We start from the raw sequence: 14,917 nt of genomic DNA on the forward strand, positions 1-14,917 counted from the left end.
TACGCACATCATAAATAAATTCAATTATTGATTTTACAAGGCAAAAGTATGTTTTATTCAGAATCTGGTTAGTGATTAATATTTTTTCAGTTTAATTTCATAAATAAATATTGAGAGTAGAACTCCATACATCAGTGTAAAAATTAGACTCTTTTTAATTTTGTGATTTTTCTAGTAGAATCTGTTAATTTTTATATTAAATTTTAAACAAGGTGAATCTTCATCTAATGAAGTATTTAATTCTTGGATAGAAATTACAAAAATTGGATACATTTGTTAAATAACTGCGTTTTTGTATTGCAAGACAAACCGATTTATTTAATAGTATGTACCTATCATTTTTCATTCATTTACTTTCTTAGAGCATCTTATTTACAGTTTCATTATAAATGTGAAATGAGCCGTCCCAAATCCTACTCCTAACAAATCCCATTGTCGCAAAATTTACCACTGCACTACAATCTGAAAATTATAACAAAAAAAGTGAATTAAAATACCTTCTTTGAAGTAATCTGTGTCATTAATCGTTGATATAAAAATGGTCAATTGTTCTTGTTTTATTGCTATATAAATTGTGTATAAATGTGTATTTATCATTGTTCAAAATGTAGGTGAATTTGTTGTTACCTAAGCGACTTTAAAGCTTTAGTTCTTTAAAGGGCCGATTTTGCACGCATTTTAGTGTCAAACACAGAGATTATGATTCAGGTACATACAGGTGATCCAATTTTTTTTTAAATGCTCTAGTAACTTTATTTCTTGTCGGATTTCAATAAGCGATATATCAAATGAAAAGGCATTTAAGGGACTATGAACTACCATATAATATTTATTTTTTAAAGAAGCAGCTTAAGTGGGGTGATATTTAACTTTCTTATTATAAATTGTGACATATGTTTTTCATTACTTATTTTTAAAGTCGCTATTTTTCTAAACATTGCTGTATAAAAATATTATTTGTTTTTTGAAAAGTTTTGAAGAAATAAAAATGTTTAATAAACAATAATTGAGACATATTAATGAAAAAGCGAATAAAATCAAGTTGCTGTCAGCTAGAGCATTTGTTACGCATAATAAAATAGTAGTTTATTTAAAGAGTTTTGCCCCTAAGCTGACGATTGTATGATACGTCCCTGCCAGCGGTAAATTGGACAGTGCGCGTCCTAAACTCCGCGCTGTCATGTTTCGTTTTAACTTTACTTCAAAGAAGATTTAAAAACAGACAAAGAGCGGGAGATTGTTAATAAAAGCACAGTAAATGTAAAAAATAACATTTATAGCAAATCATATTTAATAACGAAAAATTACAAAAAAAAGATGTTTGGAGGTGGAAGTAGGTAAAACTTGCCACGCGCGGTATAAAGGTGTTTTTTAAAGTTTGGCGTCGAAGTAGGCGTTGAAGAGTCGATTGAGATCGCACCACTCGTGTAAAAGTGTAAGATTTAAACAGCTGATCCGTGACCCGTAACCTGTATAGTACGTTCACAACGACACTTCAACGCCTACTTCGACGCCAAATTTAAAAAAACACCCGTTATAATTTTGACTGTCATTTGTGTCATTTGCCACACGTAGAGGTAGAGTAGAGGCCAGATATTTAAGAATTTCGAACAATTGTGTGCCCGATAGATGAGTATTTCAAAAACACTCTGTATACACTAATTGTAAGACAAAATATTCGGACCCTTTTTGTGAATTTTGCATTACGGCTCTGACCTTGTGTCGCGGTTGGCGCATGTCAACTTCTAGCGGCGTGCGGCGTCTTCGATCAGCTGTTAATGTTAGGTTACGACGCGGCCCAACCTTAAAGTGCATTAACGAGAACCGTGAAACCGCAGTGACCAAAATCAGAAAAAAATTCACGTGACTGTTGCGGCTCCGACCCAGATCGATGCCACTCCTGTCGACAACACCGAAACAAATGCCGACTTTGACGTTTGACGTTATCTCTGCATAAACGAGCATGTGCACAGCATAACAGCGATCGACAGATGATCTCATCGCAAAACAAATTTTCGCCCGTGCTCGGTGAATAGAATCGCCGACAGCAAGCGCGTTTCCACCACATTATTCAGTAGCGGTTGAAATTTTGGTCGGACGAGGTGTTAGTTCTAGAAGCTCAGCTGGGGCGTTCCTTCGCCATCATGTCGACAGCCCTGTTAGCCGCTATCGCCGTCATCTTATGTATCCTCTTCAGGATACTGAACGTCAACAGTCAGCCCCAAAAGCCCAGTATCTGGTGCGGCGATCACAAATTCCTCGACACCATCCTCAAGATATCGCCCCTCATACAAGAACCGTAAGTACAACGCACCCCTGCGATATCTACTGTATAATTTTTTTTTAACCAACCGAAGCGGCGGGACGTGAGTACGAAAAGTGACATTTCCTGACGTACCGTTGCAAAATCGACCAAAACAAGAACTGGAACAGTGGTGTTAAATTTGTGCTCGAATGTGATCCCAAGGTTGGATTGACACATCCTTCCAAATCATACATTATAGCCCAACAAGTTGATTTGCGTTCAAATCTTATCAATGAGTGTCACAGTGAAAGCATTTTTTTATGTTAATTTTAATACCACATTCCTTTTCGCTTCTTGTCGAATTTCTTAGATTGCTTTGCATGACATGAATTATCTTTTCCAGGTGTTTTATTATCGAATAATTTCAAATTATGTACTTTTATTTGTCGTCCTTATCTCACACGTAGCTCGTTATGCAATGTGCATTAGTGCACATTTTTCCGATGACAAAGAATAATAATTACTGTAATTGTTTAAACAGACAAGTTCCCGTCGAGGTGAAGTTAAAATGAACTGATTAGAATTTATTTTAAGAATCCCACGAGACGCGACATGTGTTGAGGACATGATCGGTTTCTGAGAAGATCTGACTTAATACAGTCTAGGTCAAAGTGCAAATCTTTTTACTGTAAGTCAATGATGATTCAGTGAGACAGTTACATGTAAAAATAAACGCTTTGGTAATGTTTAACACTTTAACAACACGGATGTAATTATCGCTATAGATAGTCCGTGATCAAATTAACTCTAATTTCTGTTATCACCGTGGAAGTTTTTCATTCGGAAAATTTACCAATTCAAAGTTTCATATTTGGTAAACGACTACAAAATTGTCCATTTATGTCGATTTGCAACTTTTTCTAATTTTAAACATTTTTCGTATGCTTTTCGTTAACAAGTTTCAAAAGAGCTACTTACTAATTTACTAATCTCCAGTTAGTCGAGTTTGTTAATTCTGAAATAATTTGAAACTGAGATTGCTGTGGTATGTACTGAGCGTTTGAAATTTAGTTGTTTTATATTACATAATCTGGGGCAATTAACTTGTCAATATTTGGGAGTGAAAACTTTCTTCAATGGATTGTACGGCGAGTGAAAAAGTTCATTGTGATTCAGACAATCGCTGTATATAATAACAATATCAGTGTGCAAATAGTCGTAAGTCGTAACGGAATTGTTATCGCAAACCAAACAAACCGTTGTTAAAAATTTAGGATTTTCCTAATGCGAAATGATAACGGATTGTTAGTGTAATCACTAATCAGGGTCCACCAAGGGGACCCGGACCCAAGACACCCAGAGTTCGGTATAGGATCATTTTGGGGAGATCGCCCACTGAGTTTTTGTACCGTGTGTTGCAAAAAAAAATGTGTGGTCTAGAACGACGCGAAGTACAAAGTTGAGTTGTCTAGAGATGACAAAATTTCATGCACTTCATTTGTCTGTTATTCACCCATTGGGTTATTATTTCTTGAATCACCTGGATTTTTTTCTTTACAGTTACGAGAGGTTTTCATTTTTCACCGAATAAATTTATGTACAACATCTCGGTAATGAGTTTTTGTCGGTTTACTAAAATAGGATTTCACCATAAGGGTCAAGTCGTCGGCGAGGTTTAAAATAATTTATCCTACAAAGCGTGGCGGAGAAATTGTATTTGGTAAATTTTATAGGCTTAAATGTGTAAAAAACATTATTTGCTCACCTATCTCAGTTGCACCGATGATTTTACACAAGTGAAAAAGTGCAAAGAAGAGTGTTTTTAACAATAACACATTTAGGATTGTTCCTATGGTAAAAACTGTTCAGAACAATTTTGTGGCTTATTAAATTGTGAACAAAATCTCTTCTACGAAAATTTCTGTACGACAGATTGTTAGTTTCTGAGGAATGGTTATTAATATGCTGGTCTGTTTTCGACGTAAAATTAACACTTTTTAACAACCAGTTTTAAGACTCTTATGGTTGAATTCGAAACGAATTTCTTTGGATTTTTTTATATTACATTCTGTTTTTATTATTTTATTAAGTTATAATTTATAACCAACCAAAGATCAATCTGTAATCCAATCATTAATAACTGACTATTAGGATGATCTTAGTGGATAGCTTTAGTTTAAAACTTTCCAAAATAAAGATTTATGTAAAAATACATTTTTCTGTAATTGATTCAAAAAATTGAAATTCACGCATAGTTATCTGTGCCTGAAGTGGGTCATTTTCTGACGTGTATTTTTTTTGCATTGTTAGTAAGATCGAAACCATAGAAACCATACAAAACAGTGTGTGAAATGCAATTTCACGCATACGACTATTTCTGTTTTTCATTTCACGCACTGTTTTTTATTAGTTACCTAGCAACATGGTCACTGCATTGAAACTTCAGAGTTCCTTAAAAAATTTGAATTTTTAATTTCAATTTTTTGAATCAATTATAGAAAAAATATTGTTTTTCTATTATTGATTCAAAAAATTGAAATTCACGCATAGTTATCGGTGCCTGAAGTGGGTAATTTTCTAACGTGTATTTCTTTTTGCATTGTTAGTAAGATCGAAACCATAGAAACCATACAAAACAGTGTGTGAAATGCGATTTCACGCACACGACTATTTCTGTGTTTCACTTCACGCACTGTATTTTATTAGTTACCTAGCAACATGGTCACTGCATTGAAACTTCAGAGTTCCTTCAAAAATTTGAATTTTTAATTTCAATTTTTTGAATCAATTATAGAAAAAATATTGTTTATATTTCGTGCGTGAAGATGTTTTTGTGCATTCAAAGGCTTATACTGCCTCGACCTTCGTCTCGGCGTAAAAGACCTTTTCATGCACAAAAAACACTCTCTTCACGCACTTAATATAAAAATAACTATTATATTTCGTGCGCGAAGATGTTTTTGTGCATTCAAAGGCTTATACTGCCTCGACCTTCGTCTCGACGTAAAAAACCTTTTCATGCACAAAAAACACTCTCTTCGCGCACTTTTTGTAGATTGTATAACATTGTGGATATTTTTCATCCTTATTTTTTTTAAATTGTTGATACAGAAATGTATAAATTTGTAATGAATTGATTTTGTTGAAAGAATCTTCTTCGAAAATTTTCCAAAGATAACATGTTGTCTATTTGCTCTGACAGATTCAGCTGGGATATGTGCGCAAAATGGATATACTGCCTCGACCTTCGTCTCGGCGTAAAAGACCTTTTCATGCACAAAAAACACTCTCTTCGCGCACTTAATATAAAAATAACTATTTTTGTAGATTGTATAACATTGTGGATATTTTTCATCCTTATTTTTTTTAAATTGTTGATACAGAAATGTATAAATTTGTAGTGAATTGATTTTGTTGAAAGAATCTTCTTCGAAAATTTTCCAAAGATAACATGTTGTCTATTTGCTCTGACAGATTCAGCTGGGATATGTGCGCAAAATGGATATGTTTATGTACGAGTACTTACACAAATTAAAATTATCAACTATAATATTTATACATATAATAATCATACTTTGCAGGATAAAACCGCTAGTACAATATTTCTGGTCCCACTAATAAAATCAAGACAATTCCCATTGGTTAGTTCTAAATAGATTTATTTTTTGTAAAAGAAATAACTCACACCACTACTTGGTCCCTTAATAAACGACGTTTTTCATCTACGGTGTTACAGTTGATAAGGCGTTTTCGGGGGTTTTACGTTTCCTACCTACCCATTTCGTTACAATATATGTATTTTAAATAAAAATGACCCTTGTGTTAAGATATTTTTCTGATACTTACATTTACTTTGTACAAACTCATATAGTGTGTTAGGTAAATGATCTGCCAAAATGTAAACAACTCATTATCAGGCAAAATTGGAGAGATTTCTCCTCTACCATTTTTTATTTGGATGCTAATTTCGTTCAAAATGGTGTGCGGAAAAAATGTACCCCATCGTTTGAGATTCACAATTAAGAAAAAGTTTCGTTTCCAAGTATATTATTTAAATTTTTACGGTAGTAGTGACTGCAACAATACAATTTTCACTGGTTCTCAACGAGTTGGTGTACTTTTTTTGTCAACAGATTTTCAGTGAACTGTGCAGCTGAGCCAAAAACGACTCAGGACTTTTTGTATCTGATCAGCATTCTGATGCTCTCTTCAACGTTTAGCAGGACATTTACCTAACACCCTGTGTAGACTGCATTACTTTGTTAAAAAAAATGAGTATATGGGAGTAATATGTATTTTAAAATTTAGCAAAGTTCAAAAGCATGTGTATTTAGAAGTAATTTGGATTACTCTAGTTATTTCTCTAACAAAGCGAATAAAGTAACGAAATTGCTTATACTGGATCATTTTCTCAGTGTCTTTGTAGGGTGGCTAGCTTGTCATTAATTCCATTGCTCGATGTTAATAATAATGTAGCAGATTCGTTCAATTCCATAGTCAATACCTTTGTAGACAGAAAACGAATTAATTTTTCATTGAAATGTTCATTTGAAGGCAGTTGTTATGGTGCTGTTGTAACACACCAACACAAAAGGTTTGTTTGTTTTGAGAACATTAACTAAATTACTTTGTGGCAATGTAGGAATTAGACAAAGAGGTTTGCGAATCATCGAAATCAAATTTTTAGAAGTAGGGACGGCGAAATAAATGAAATTACGTAGTTTACCAGATACCTACGTTGGACGCCGAATTTGAAGAAACAAAACGTAAATTTACAAATAACTTACGTTAGGTGAAATCCAGAAAATCGCTTTCAGCAAATAATTGTGGAATATTTGTAATATCGAGTTAAAGACGCCTACAGCTCATATTGTGAAGACATTTTATATCCGAATTCTCCAAATTCATTAAGAGTTTTACCGAAACGTTTAGCGTATGTTATGAAAATGAATATAATGTAATAAAGATTATTTGAAAATTAGACAGGGACGACTAAAAAATACGGATTGTTTATTGATACACAAAAACAGTTTTTAGAAAAAATATACATATCCAGGTTCATCATCATGTTTTTTAATAATATTTTTTGTAATTTGCCTCCATTTAGATTCTCTAATAGACATATTAACGAACGCGACGTCATCATCTGGGATGTCCTTATAGCCATTATTTCACGGAACATTTTACGAAAATTTTTAGGTTGGCAAAGCTTGATCCGTCATGCGTGTCATTTTAGATTACAAAATGTGCAAAGATTTATTTATCAGGCAACAAATTCGCGACGGTATTTTTGGCAATTTCACGTATTTCAGCGGGCGTACATGAAAGATTATCTTCCATATTCGTGTTTTGTGACAGAATTTGGATAAAACAAAAGGCGACTTTGAAGACTTGATCAAATTTTCACTTTTAAAATTAAGATATTACCAACCGCCACAAAAATCCCTAAATCAAGGAAAGTAAACATTTTTGTTTAAAAACGGCTTAAAAAGGGCAAATTAGAAAAAATAGTATAAAAAACTCGCTTCATAAGACCTTGAAGCACTCATTCTTTAAAATAACTCGTGGCTAAGCCACTCGTTTTTTAATCTTGAATTCGTGATTCAAGACTGGTCTTATGAAACTTGTCTTTTAATATACTATTTTAAAAATTGCAAGCATGTTTTACCAAACTTTTTGTTTATTTCTAATACACTATAGGATGGACCGAATATTAAAATTATAAATGGGTGACTAAATTATTCCATTCATTACCTAGAAAGGTACGAGAGGGTTGGTAGCCTGCTATGAGCGATTTAGGAGCAATGAATCATCCCACACGTGCCAGCTTATGCTTTCAAATGTATGGTAGACTGCTTGGTTTTTATGTATTTCCTTTTTTAATAATATAAAAAGAACTAAATCTTTTTAAAAAATCGAACAACCAAACCCCGCAGATAATTTTATAAGCTGCAAATTGGTTGTAGATTTAACACAATGAACATATTTTTGAGCTGTAAATCCGTCATTTCCTAAAAGGACCTAGCCCCATTGGGTTAGCCAATATGAATTAATGAAGTATCGAGTCTCGTCAAATTACAAAATGAAAAAAATAAACATCATTTTCCAAGTGTTATTTTACCATATAATTTTTCGTAAAATTTGTTTCAGATCATTACTTTCCGTGTATTATGATAAAGCTCACTGTAAATGTAAAAGCGTCTAGCAGGTGTGTTATAAAAGCGACTTTATTTTTATTTTAATCTTATCAGAATGTATGCAGTAACTCTATTTCGGTGACACCGGATTTGTGGACATAATAGAGTTTTCGCGTTACGTTCCATTAAAATAACCGGTACGCTATTCGAGCAATTACCGTAATCGCTTATTGTAAAATGAATCGGTTACGCTATTGCCTAGCAACACCGGCGTTAGCGTCCACGGTTATCTGAAAAACGTAACGCGAAAACTCTCTAATGTCTGTAATAATGAAGTGTATGGAGCATGGAGTTTCCATATTAGAGCGTTTTTGTGCACCAAATCTTATTCTTACACAACAAGGAGAGTAGCCGTAATGAAACGTTCTTATCTCTTTCATTTTGATTAATCAGCGAAAAAAAGTATCCTATTCAGTATTACGGGTCACTTTTATCTTTCGACGATAATTCCAAAAAGATAAAACTAAACTGAGAGATTTGCATGTTATGTCTAAATTGAAAACTGTTATAAAGCAATAAAATAAATACCTATCTTCTATTTGTTGTAATTCTTTCCACAAAGTCCAAAATTTCATTCTTTCAATTTATGTAGGTACAACTACTGTCGAGAGCAAAAAAAAAAAGAGAAAAAAATTACAATTACCTACTGCCATACAACATGATGATAGGTTATGATATTTACGACCGTTCTACAGTGGAGCGTTGTTCTGTTGCGTCAAAGTATGATTTTGACGACCAGTTTTTTTTTTGCTCGCGACAGTACATTCTTCGATCTACCTATCTACTAATTATTTTTCAGAATGAACAGCTCTTTTTAATAATGCCCTCTGTAGGCTTGTGTTTAATCTTTAAATTATAAAAATTAAAAACGAGAAATATTTATGCATAGTTTTTTTGCAAAGAATTTGATAGACCGTTTTTCAAGATTTATAAACATTTAAAATAGAAAGTGTTCCAAACTGAATTAATTTATAGCGACGATACAATAACTACTCAAAACATTTTAACGATAAATTACTTTTATCAGTCTTAACTAATAAACGTTTCCTACAAATTACGTTCTCAGTGATCTTCAAAATTATCGTGTTCTAAGCTTAACACGCAACAAAAACATGAACATTTTTATTTTATTAACAAATGAAGTAATAGTAATTTTCTTTATGTTGTGCTTGTATGTACTTAATGTTTGTAAAGATTGGCCATAGTTTAAACAATGGCCATTTTATGATATTTACACGATGATATGTAAAATACATACGCACGGATAAAAATGGATTTATTTTAGTCAAAATAGTGGGAATATTTTAGAAGATACTGTGGTGGCTATAAAGATAGTATGTAATAACAAGTGCATTTTTGTAGTTTTTTTTTCCACAACGTAAAACTTGAACAAACTAAGTCATGTGTAAAAAAATTTGTTAATTTTAATTTTAAATTAATTTATTAAATTTAACAGCAGATTAAAGTTACAACCCTCCAAGGGCCAGTTCGTAGAAGGAGAATTAAATTTTAATGCGCGATTAACCCATGAATCCGAAACTTCGATTGGTTCAATCTGATCACGTGTTCAGTTAATCTCGCATTTGATTACGATTAACTTAATTTGGCTTCTGTAAACTGACCCTTAGCAGCGATTTACGTAAAGCCTATTAGCATATCCAAGATTCGCAATAAAAATCCCAATTATACGGGGTGATCAAGAAGGACTGTTTAGAGTTGGTAATACTGAATTTTCTTTTTAAATGGTACAACTGGAGTAACTTCAAGTTGTTGACAGCTTGACACTGAAAATATTGGTTCTGTATTTCAAATGTAATTTCTTTCTATTTCTACCGTTAATTTTTACTCTCATAACCTACCATTTTGTCGCTGTTAATGTTACGTACGTCATATATCTGTCAAAAAAGGCAACAAAAATAACAAAGTTAGGTTGCAATGTTACAAATAGCAGAATAAAAAAATATTCTTAATTGTATTGCCAACGCAAAGAGACTTTCTTGATCATCTGTACTAACTGAAGACGAGTTGGGAAAACAGAAACGACAGCTCACCAGTCAAATTGGCAATGAAAAAATTTATATTTACATTAATGCAATGGAAATGGATTTTTTAATTTTACCGGCCACCAATTGGCACTTGACAGCTTTCACCACACATCACACAAGTTAACCCAACTTCTCATTTTCCCCTAGACCTACATACAGCGTTGCTTTGTGCACGTCCAAGATAAATTGCGGTGTTGGTGGATCTTTGACACTTCAACAGGCTTCATGTGTCCATCGGATTATAAAAAATGTAGTTACCAAAAAAAAAAAAAAAACGAGTACCAATGTAATAAGTAACTGTAGTAAATAACTCAGTTCTTGCAGTAGCAACTTGCATGTTACAATATAGATTATTGAATGAAGTAAAATTGTAATATGTGACTATGTCGTAGTGCCTTGACTGTCGGACATGTTGATCAAGTACTTTTCTTGTGACAACACACAATTTTGCTCGAGTATCAACAAACCATATAATTTGTTTTATACCTACACAACTTTATTGTTTTGTTTTAGGCGAATTATGGATTTTTTGAAATAATTTTTGTTTGTGTTTATTAATGAGACATCTGCTGACCCGATTCAATTGAAGCTCCCTCTCTCAATAACTCAATATCAATTATTCCATTCCGCTCACTTCTTTAAAAGGTGAAGTGGAGAATCTGTTTTGATACTCGTTTAGCATTGACATTGTCGTTAGCCGAGCATGAGAGTGACGTCACCCCGTGACTCAGACACGGGTTTATTGCTTAATAATCTGTGTGATATTTGATAAGAACGTTACATCTACTCATTGTTTATCCAATCGCATCTAAATAATCTTGATTTCGAAGAAAATCAAATGACCTACAAAACTAACACTTTAACGTGAAAACGCTTCGACACAAACTTTCTATTTTTTTTTTTAATGCGAGTTCCGAAAACAGATCCGGACATGAATAATTCAGATTGTTAAAAAAATTGCAGATACGTTCCGACGAGACTGTGGGGCTTCAGCGGCCACGTTCAGACCATCCTTCACAGCGTGATCGGCAGGGTGAAGTGTCCATGGCCCATAGGGGAGAGAGTGTTTTTGACGCTGCAAGACGGGACCACGTTAACGTACGACATGTACCAGCCTTTAGATGCGACTTTTCAGGGTAAATCTTTACGATGTTTAAAAGCGTACAAAGTGATTAACGTGCTAGAAGGCCAGTCGAAGCATTAAAATTTATGTGACACAATTACGATTTGCTTACGTTTGTTGTTTGTTCTGTTCTAGATGATCTATCGATTGCGATATGTCCAGGTATAGGAAATACGTCGGAAAGTGTCTACATTCGGACTTTTGTCCATTGGGCACAGTGCCACGGGTACAGATGTGCCGTTTTGAACCACGTGGGGGCACTGCAAAGCGTGCCGGTGACGGCCCCTCGCATATTTAGTTATGGTAAGCACACCTAATATTTAGTTTGATTTTTATTTCGTTTATTAAATTCAATATAGTATTGTTAATTTGAAATGTATAAAAGTGTGTTTTAGTAATGTCGGTGATTTTCAGGTAACACTAACGATTTCCATGAAATGGTTAACAGTCTGATTAACAGACATTCCAACACTAGAATCGTATGTGTGGGATTCAGTCTGGGTGGTAATTTGGTTACCAAATACATGGGTGAAATGGACAGGGAGAGACCAGCACACATTATTGGAGGGATATCTATATGTCAAGGTTACTGCGCTATTGAGTAAGTATTTAATGAATAATTGATTGTCATGTTACAATACCCGGTATTAAAAATTACGGGTTCATTGTCATGATGGTAAAAGGACACACAATTAATTAATAAACAAAAGTGACATTAATTTTGGTGATGTAGACAAATTTAACTGAGCTTGTATAGAAGTGTTAAAATTAAAATCGATTACGAGCGAAGTACAAAATATTTATTAAAGTTTACAATCATGTGAATGTTATAAACAGAGTATAACAAGAGCATAATTGTGTGTTGACTTTTGTAAATATGTAGTTGTTAAATCGTTGGATACTTTCGGTAAAGCTAGTAGCTTGTATAAAACCATAAAATTAACAACTACCATTTAATCTGGTTGTAAACAGACTGTTGGAGAAAGAATGTGAATAACCCGTGCCGACCTCAATTTCTTGCAGGGGCACAAAGTGGCTTTTGAACTGGCAGAACTTCCGAAGATTCTACTTGTACATCATGACCGAAAACATGAAGAACATCATTTTGAGGCATCGTTCCATGCTGTTGTCCGAAGAGGTGAAGAACCGCTACAAACTGAACGAACACGAAATCATTTCGGCCGCAACTCTGCCAGAACTCGACGAGGCCTACACCAGAAAAGTTCACGAATTCGGTTCGCTCAGCGAGTTGTATTCGTGGAGTTCTAGCATAAATTATGTCAACAACATCAACAAACCGATGATCTTCATCAACTCCAAAGACGATCCCATTGTTCCGGAGCCGCTGTTGGAACCCATCAAAACGTTGACCAGTGAGTATGAGAAGATTTGTAGTAGTCAAAGATTTGTTGTAGTGCTCGTGAAAAAAATATATTTTCGACGATTGGATGAAAAATTCCGTGGAATTATTTTTTCTAGGAGATAGTATAATTGCTGTGACTGTCGGTTTAGATAAATTTTTGGTTTCATTGGTTTTGATAAAATTGATAAGTCTTGCGTCAAAATGTATCGGCACTGTTATCTTTCCGAGTAAATCAATACCTACTGTTTTCCAACTCTACTTTTGAAAATAGAAATAAATAAAAATGTGTCTTGTATGCAGATATATTTCCACGCAGGAAACGGCAATAAATTGCTATCTTGAAATATTTCCATTGAAATGAACCATATATTATACGATGTGAGCAACAAAAAAACAGAGATACGGATATGGAAAAGAAAATGTCTGCAAACAGTGCAAACATGGAGCGTAGTTTAATAAACTGTCACTTGTCAGTTTTGACATTTGTGTGAAACAAATTATTCTTGACAGAGTCCTATTTTCTAAACGTGGAAATTAGCGACTGGATTTACTACACACACCTTCGTATGTTGGAGTTTCTCCAAAATCTCTCTTTATCACTGATACTAGTATGATTAAAGCTAGGCCGTACGTTTACAGAAGTACCCCTTATCTCTTTTTTTTTGTTGACCATATTGTGCATACTTACTTAGCAGCTGTAACCGAAATGTATTTTATGTTTTATTTACAAGAAGTAATCATGGAATAGGAAGGTACAATTTTTGAAATATAGTACATCATTTTTGTTTTTAACATTTAAAAAATTAACGCCACCAGCTTGGAAACAGTTTTCTCTTGATTTTTGGCATATTCTAAATGTTTACTTTCAAAAGGAATAAAATATTTGAATATTTTTAAGTTCTAGCTGAAATACGAACGAAACCGCAGATCACATTTTTGACGCGTGGGATGACAACATTCGCTGCGCTCGTGCGTGTAAACTTCCCACGTGTCAATGCTTTCATACACTACACACGTTGCATAATTAACTGTGATTCTTTACTGTTACTAAGACTTTATGATATGTTTTGTTGTTTAGTGGAGAAAAACAACATGCTGTATCTCGAACTGGCCCACGGAGGACACTTGGGATTCTACGAGGGCGGCCTGATTTATCCGAACCCCGTGACTTGGCTGGACCGCACGTTGGTAGCGTTGATTGGCAGCCTGGCGCTCAATTATAACGACTCGATCATGAAAACAGCTCACGCTGTATAAGCACCGACCAATTTATGTGATTTTTTATTGAAGATTTCCACCAGAATTTTGCATTTATGTATGTGTGTATGCGTGACTGTCGCGTGCAGGATTCTCTAATACTAATTCGTACTGAATCGTCCCAAATGAAGATCCACACGTACGTGACTTGCATTTTTCATGGAATAGCTTCGTTGTATGTTTTAATTTTTCACAATAGTATTATTAGTTTAATGTGAATTTTTGACAGCTGTTGTAAAGTCTGGTCGTGCGCGTAAGGAAAGATCGTGTCGGTTTGCCAGAGGACGTTCGCGATCTTGTTCTTATCGAGACGACCAGATTTTAGTGGTGCTCAATCTGCCGCGCCATTCTCACCTGTACTTAATGTGATATATAGTTGTAGATGTGTTGACACTTAATCGTAAAAAATTTCTGGAGGATTATTTTTATAACTTTGTACATTGATTAACTGGAGAGTGTTACGTTGTAATTTATTAAATTTAAACAGCTTCGTTTTGTATGTAAATTTTCGATATGTTTTATAACGTTAATCAAATATAAAGTTTAAAAAAGTATAACTGGTCTTGTATACAATTCACATCTAGAAAGGACGTAACGTCTCCGAGGGGATACTCGTACTTCACTTATTGTTAGAAGTACGGGATAAAACAACATATGTATTACAGTATAATTTTCTACAGACAAGAA

General features: G+C 34.0%; 1 protein-coding gene across 2 annotated transcripts; it reads left to right on the plus strand.

The window, feature by feature from the left end:
* The first annotated feature begins 1,798 nt into the window (after positions 1-1,798).
* On the plus strand, positions 1,799-14,787 carry Hydr2 (abhydrolase domain-containing protein 2). Of its 2 annotated transcripts, none has more exons than XM_069037577.1 (6): positions 1,799-2,299; positions 11,451-11,623; positions 11,746-11,913; positions 12,025-12,211; positions 12,634-12,983; positions 14,052-14,787. In XM_069037577.1, exons 1-6 carry the CDS (start codon positions 2,145-2,147, stop codon positions 14,228-14,230), a joined length of 1,212 nt encoding a protein of 403 aa, XP_068893678.1. In that variant the 5' UTR covers positions 1,799-2,144; the 3' UTR covers positions 14,231-14,787. The 2 variants fall into 2 exon arrangements, with proteins under 2 accessions (XP_068893678.1, XP_068893679.1); XM_069037578.1 differs by lacking the exon at positions 1,799-2,299 and adding an exon at positions 2,974-3,014.
* The last annotated feature ends 130 nt before the right edge of the window (positions 14,788-14,917 follow it).

Source organism: Tenebrio molitor, chromosome 2, assembly GCF_963966145.1.
Source record: "Tenebrio molitor chromosome 2, icTenMoli1.1, whole genome shotgun sequence".
Taxonomy (NCBI): domain Eukaryota; kingdom Metazoa; phylum Arthropoda; class Insecta; order Coleoptera; family Tenebrionidae; genus Tenebrio; species Tenebrio molitor.

Bases quoted from the DNA above. Each gene is read 5' to 3' on its own strand.
- Hydr2 (XM_069037577.1), top strand. From the start codon at position 2,145: ATGTCGACAGCCCTGTTAGCCGCTATCGCCGTCATCTTATGTATCCTC. The intron at 11,914-12,024 runs GTAAGCACACCT...GGTGATTTTCAG, and splicing joins CCCTCGCATATTTAGTTATG to GTAACACTAACGATTTCCAT. The intron at 12,984-14,051 runs GTGAGTATGAGA...TTTGTTGTTTAG, and splicing joins ACCCATCAAAACGTTGACCA to TGGAGAAAAACAACATGCTG.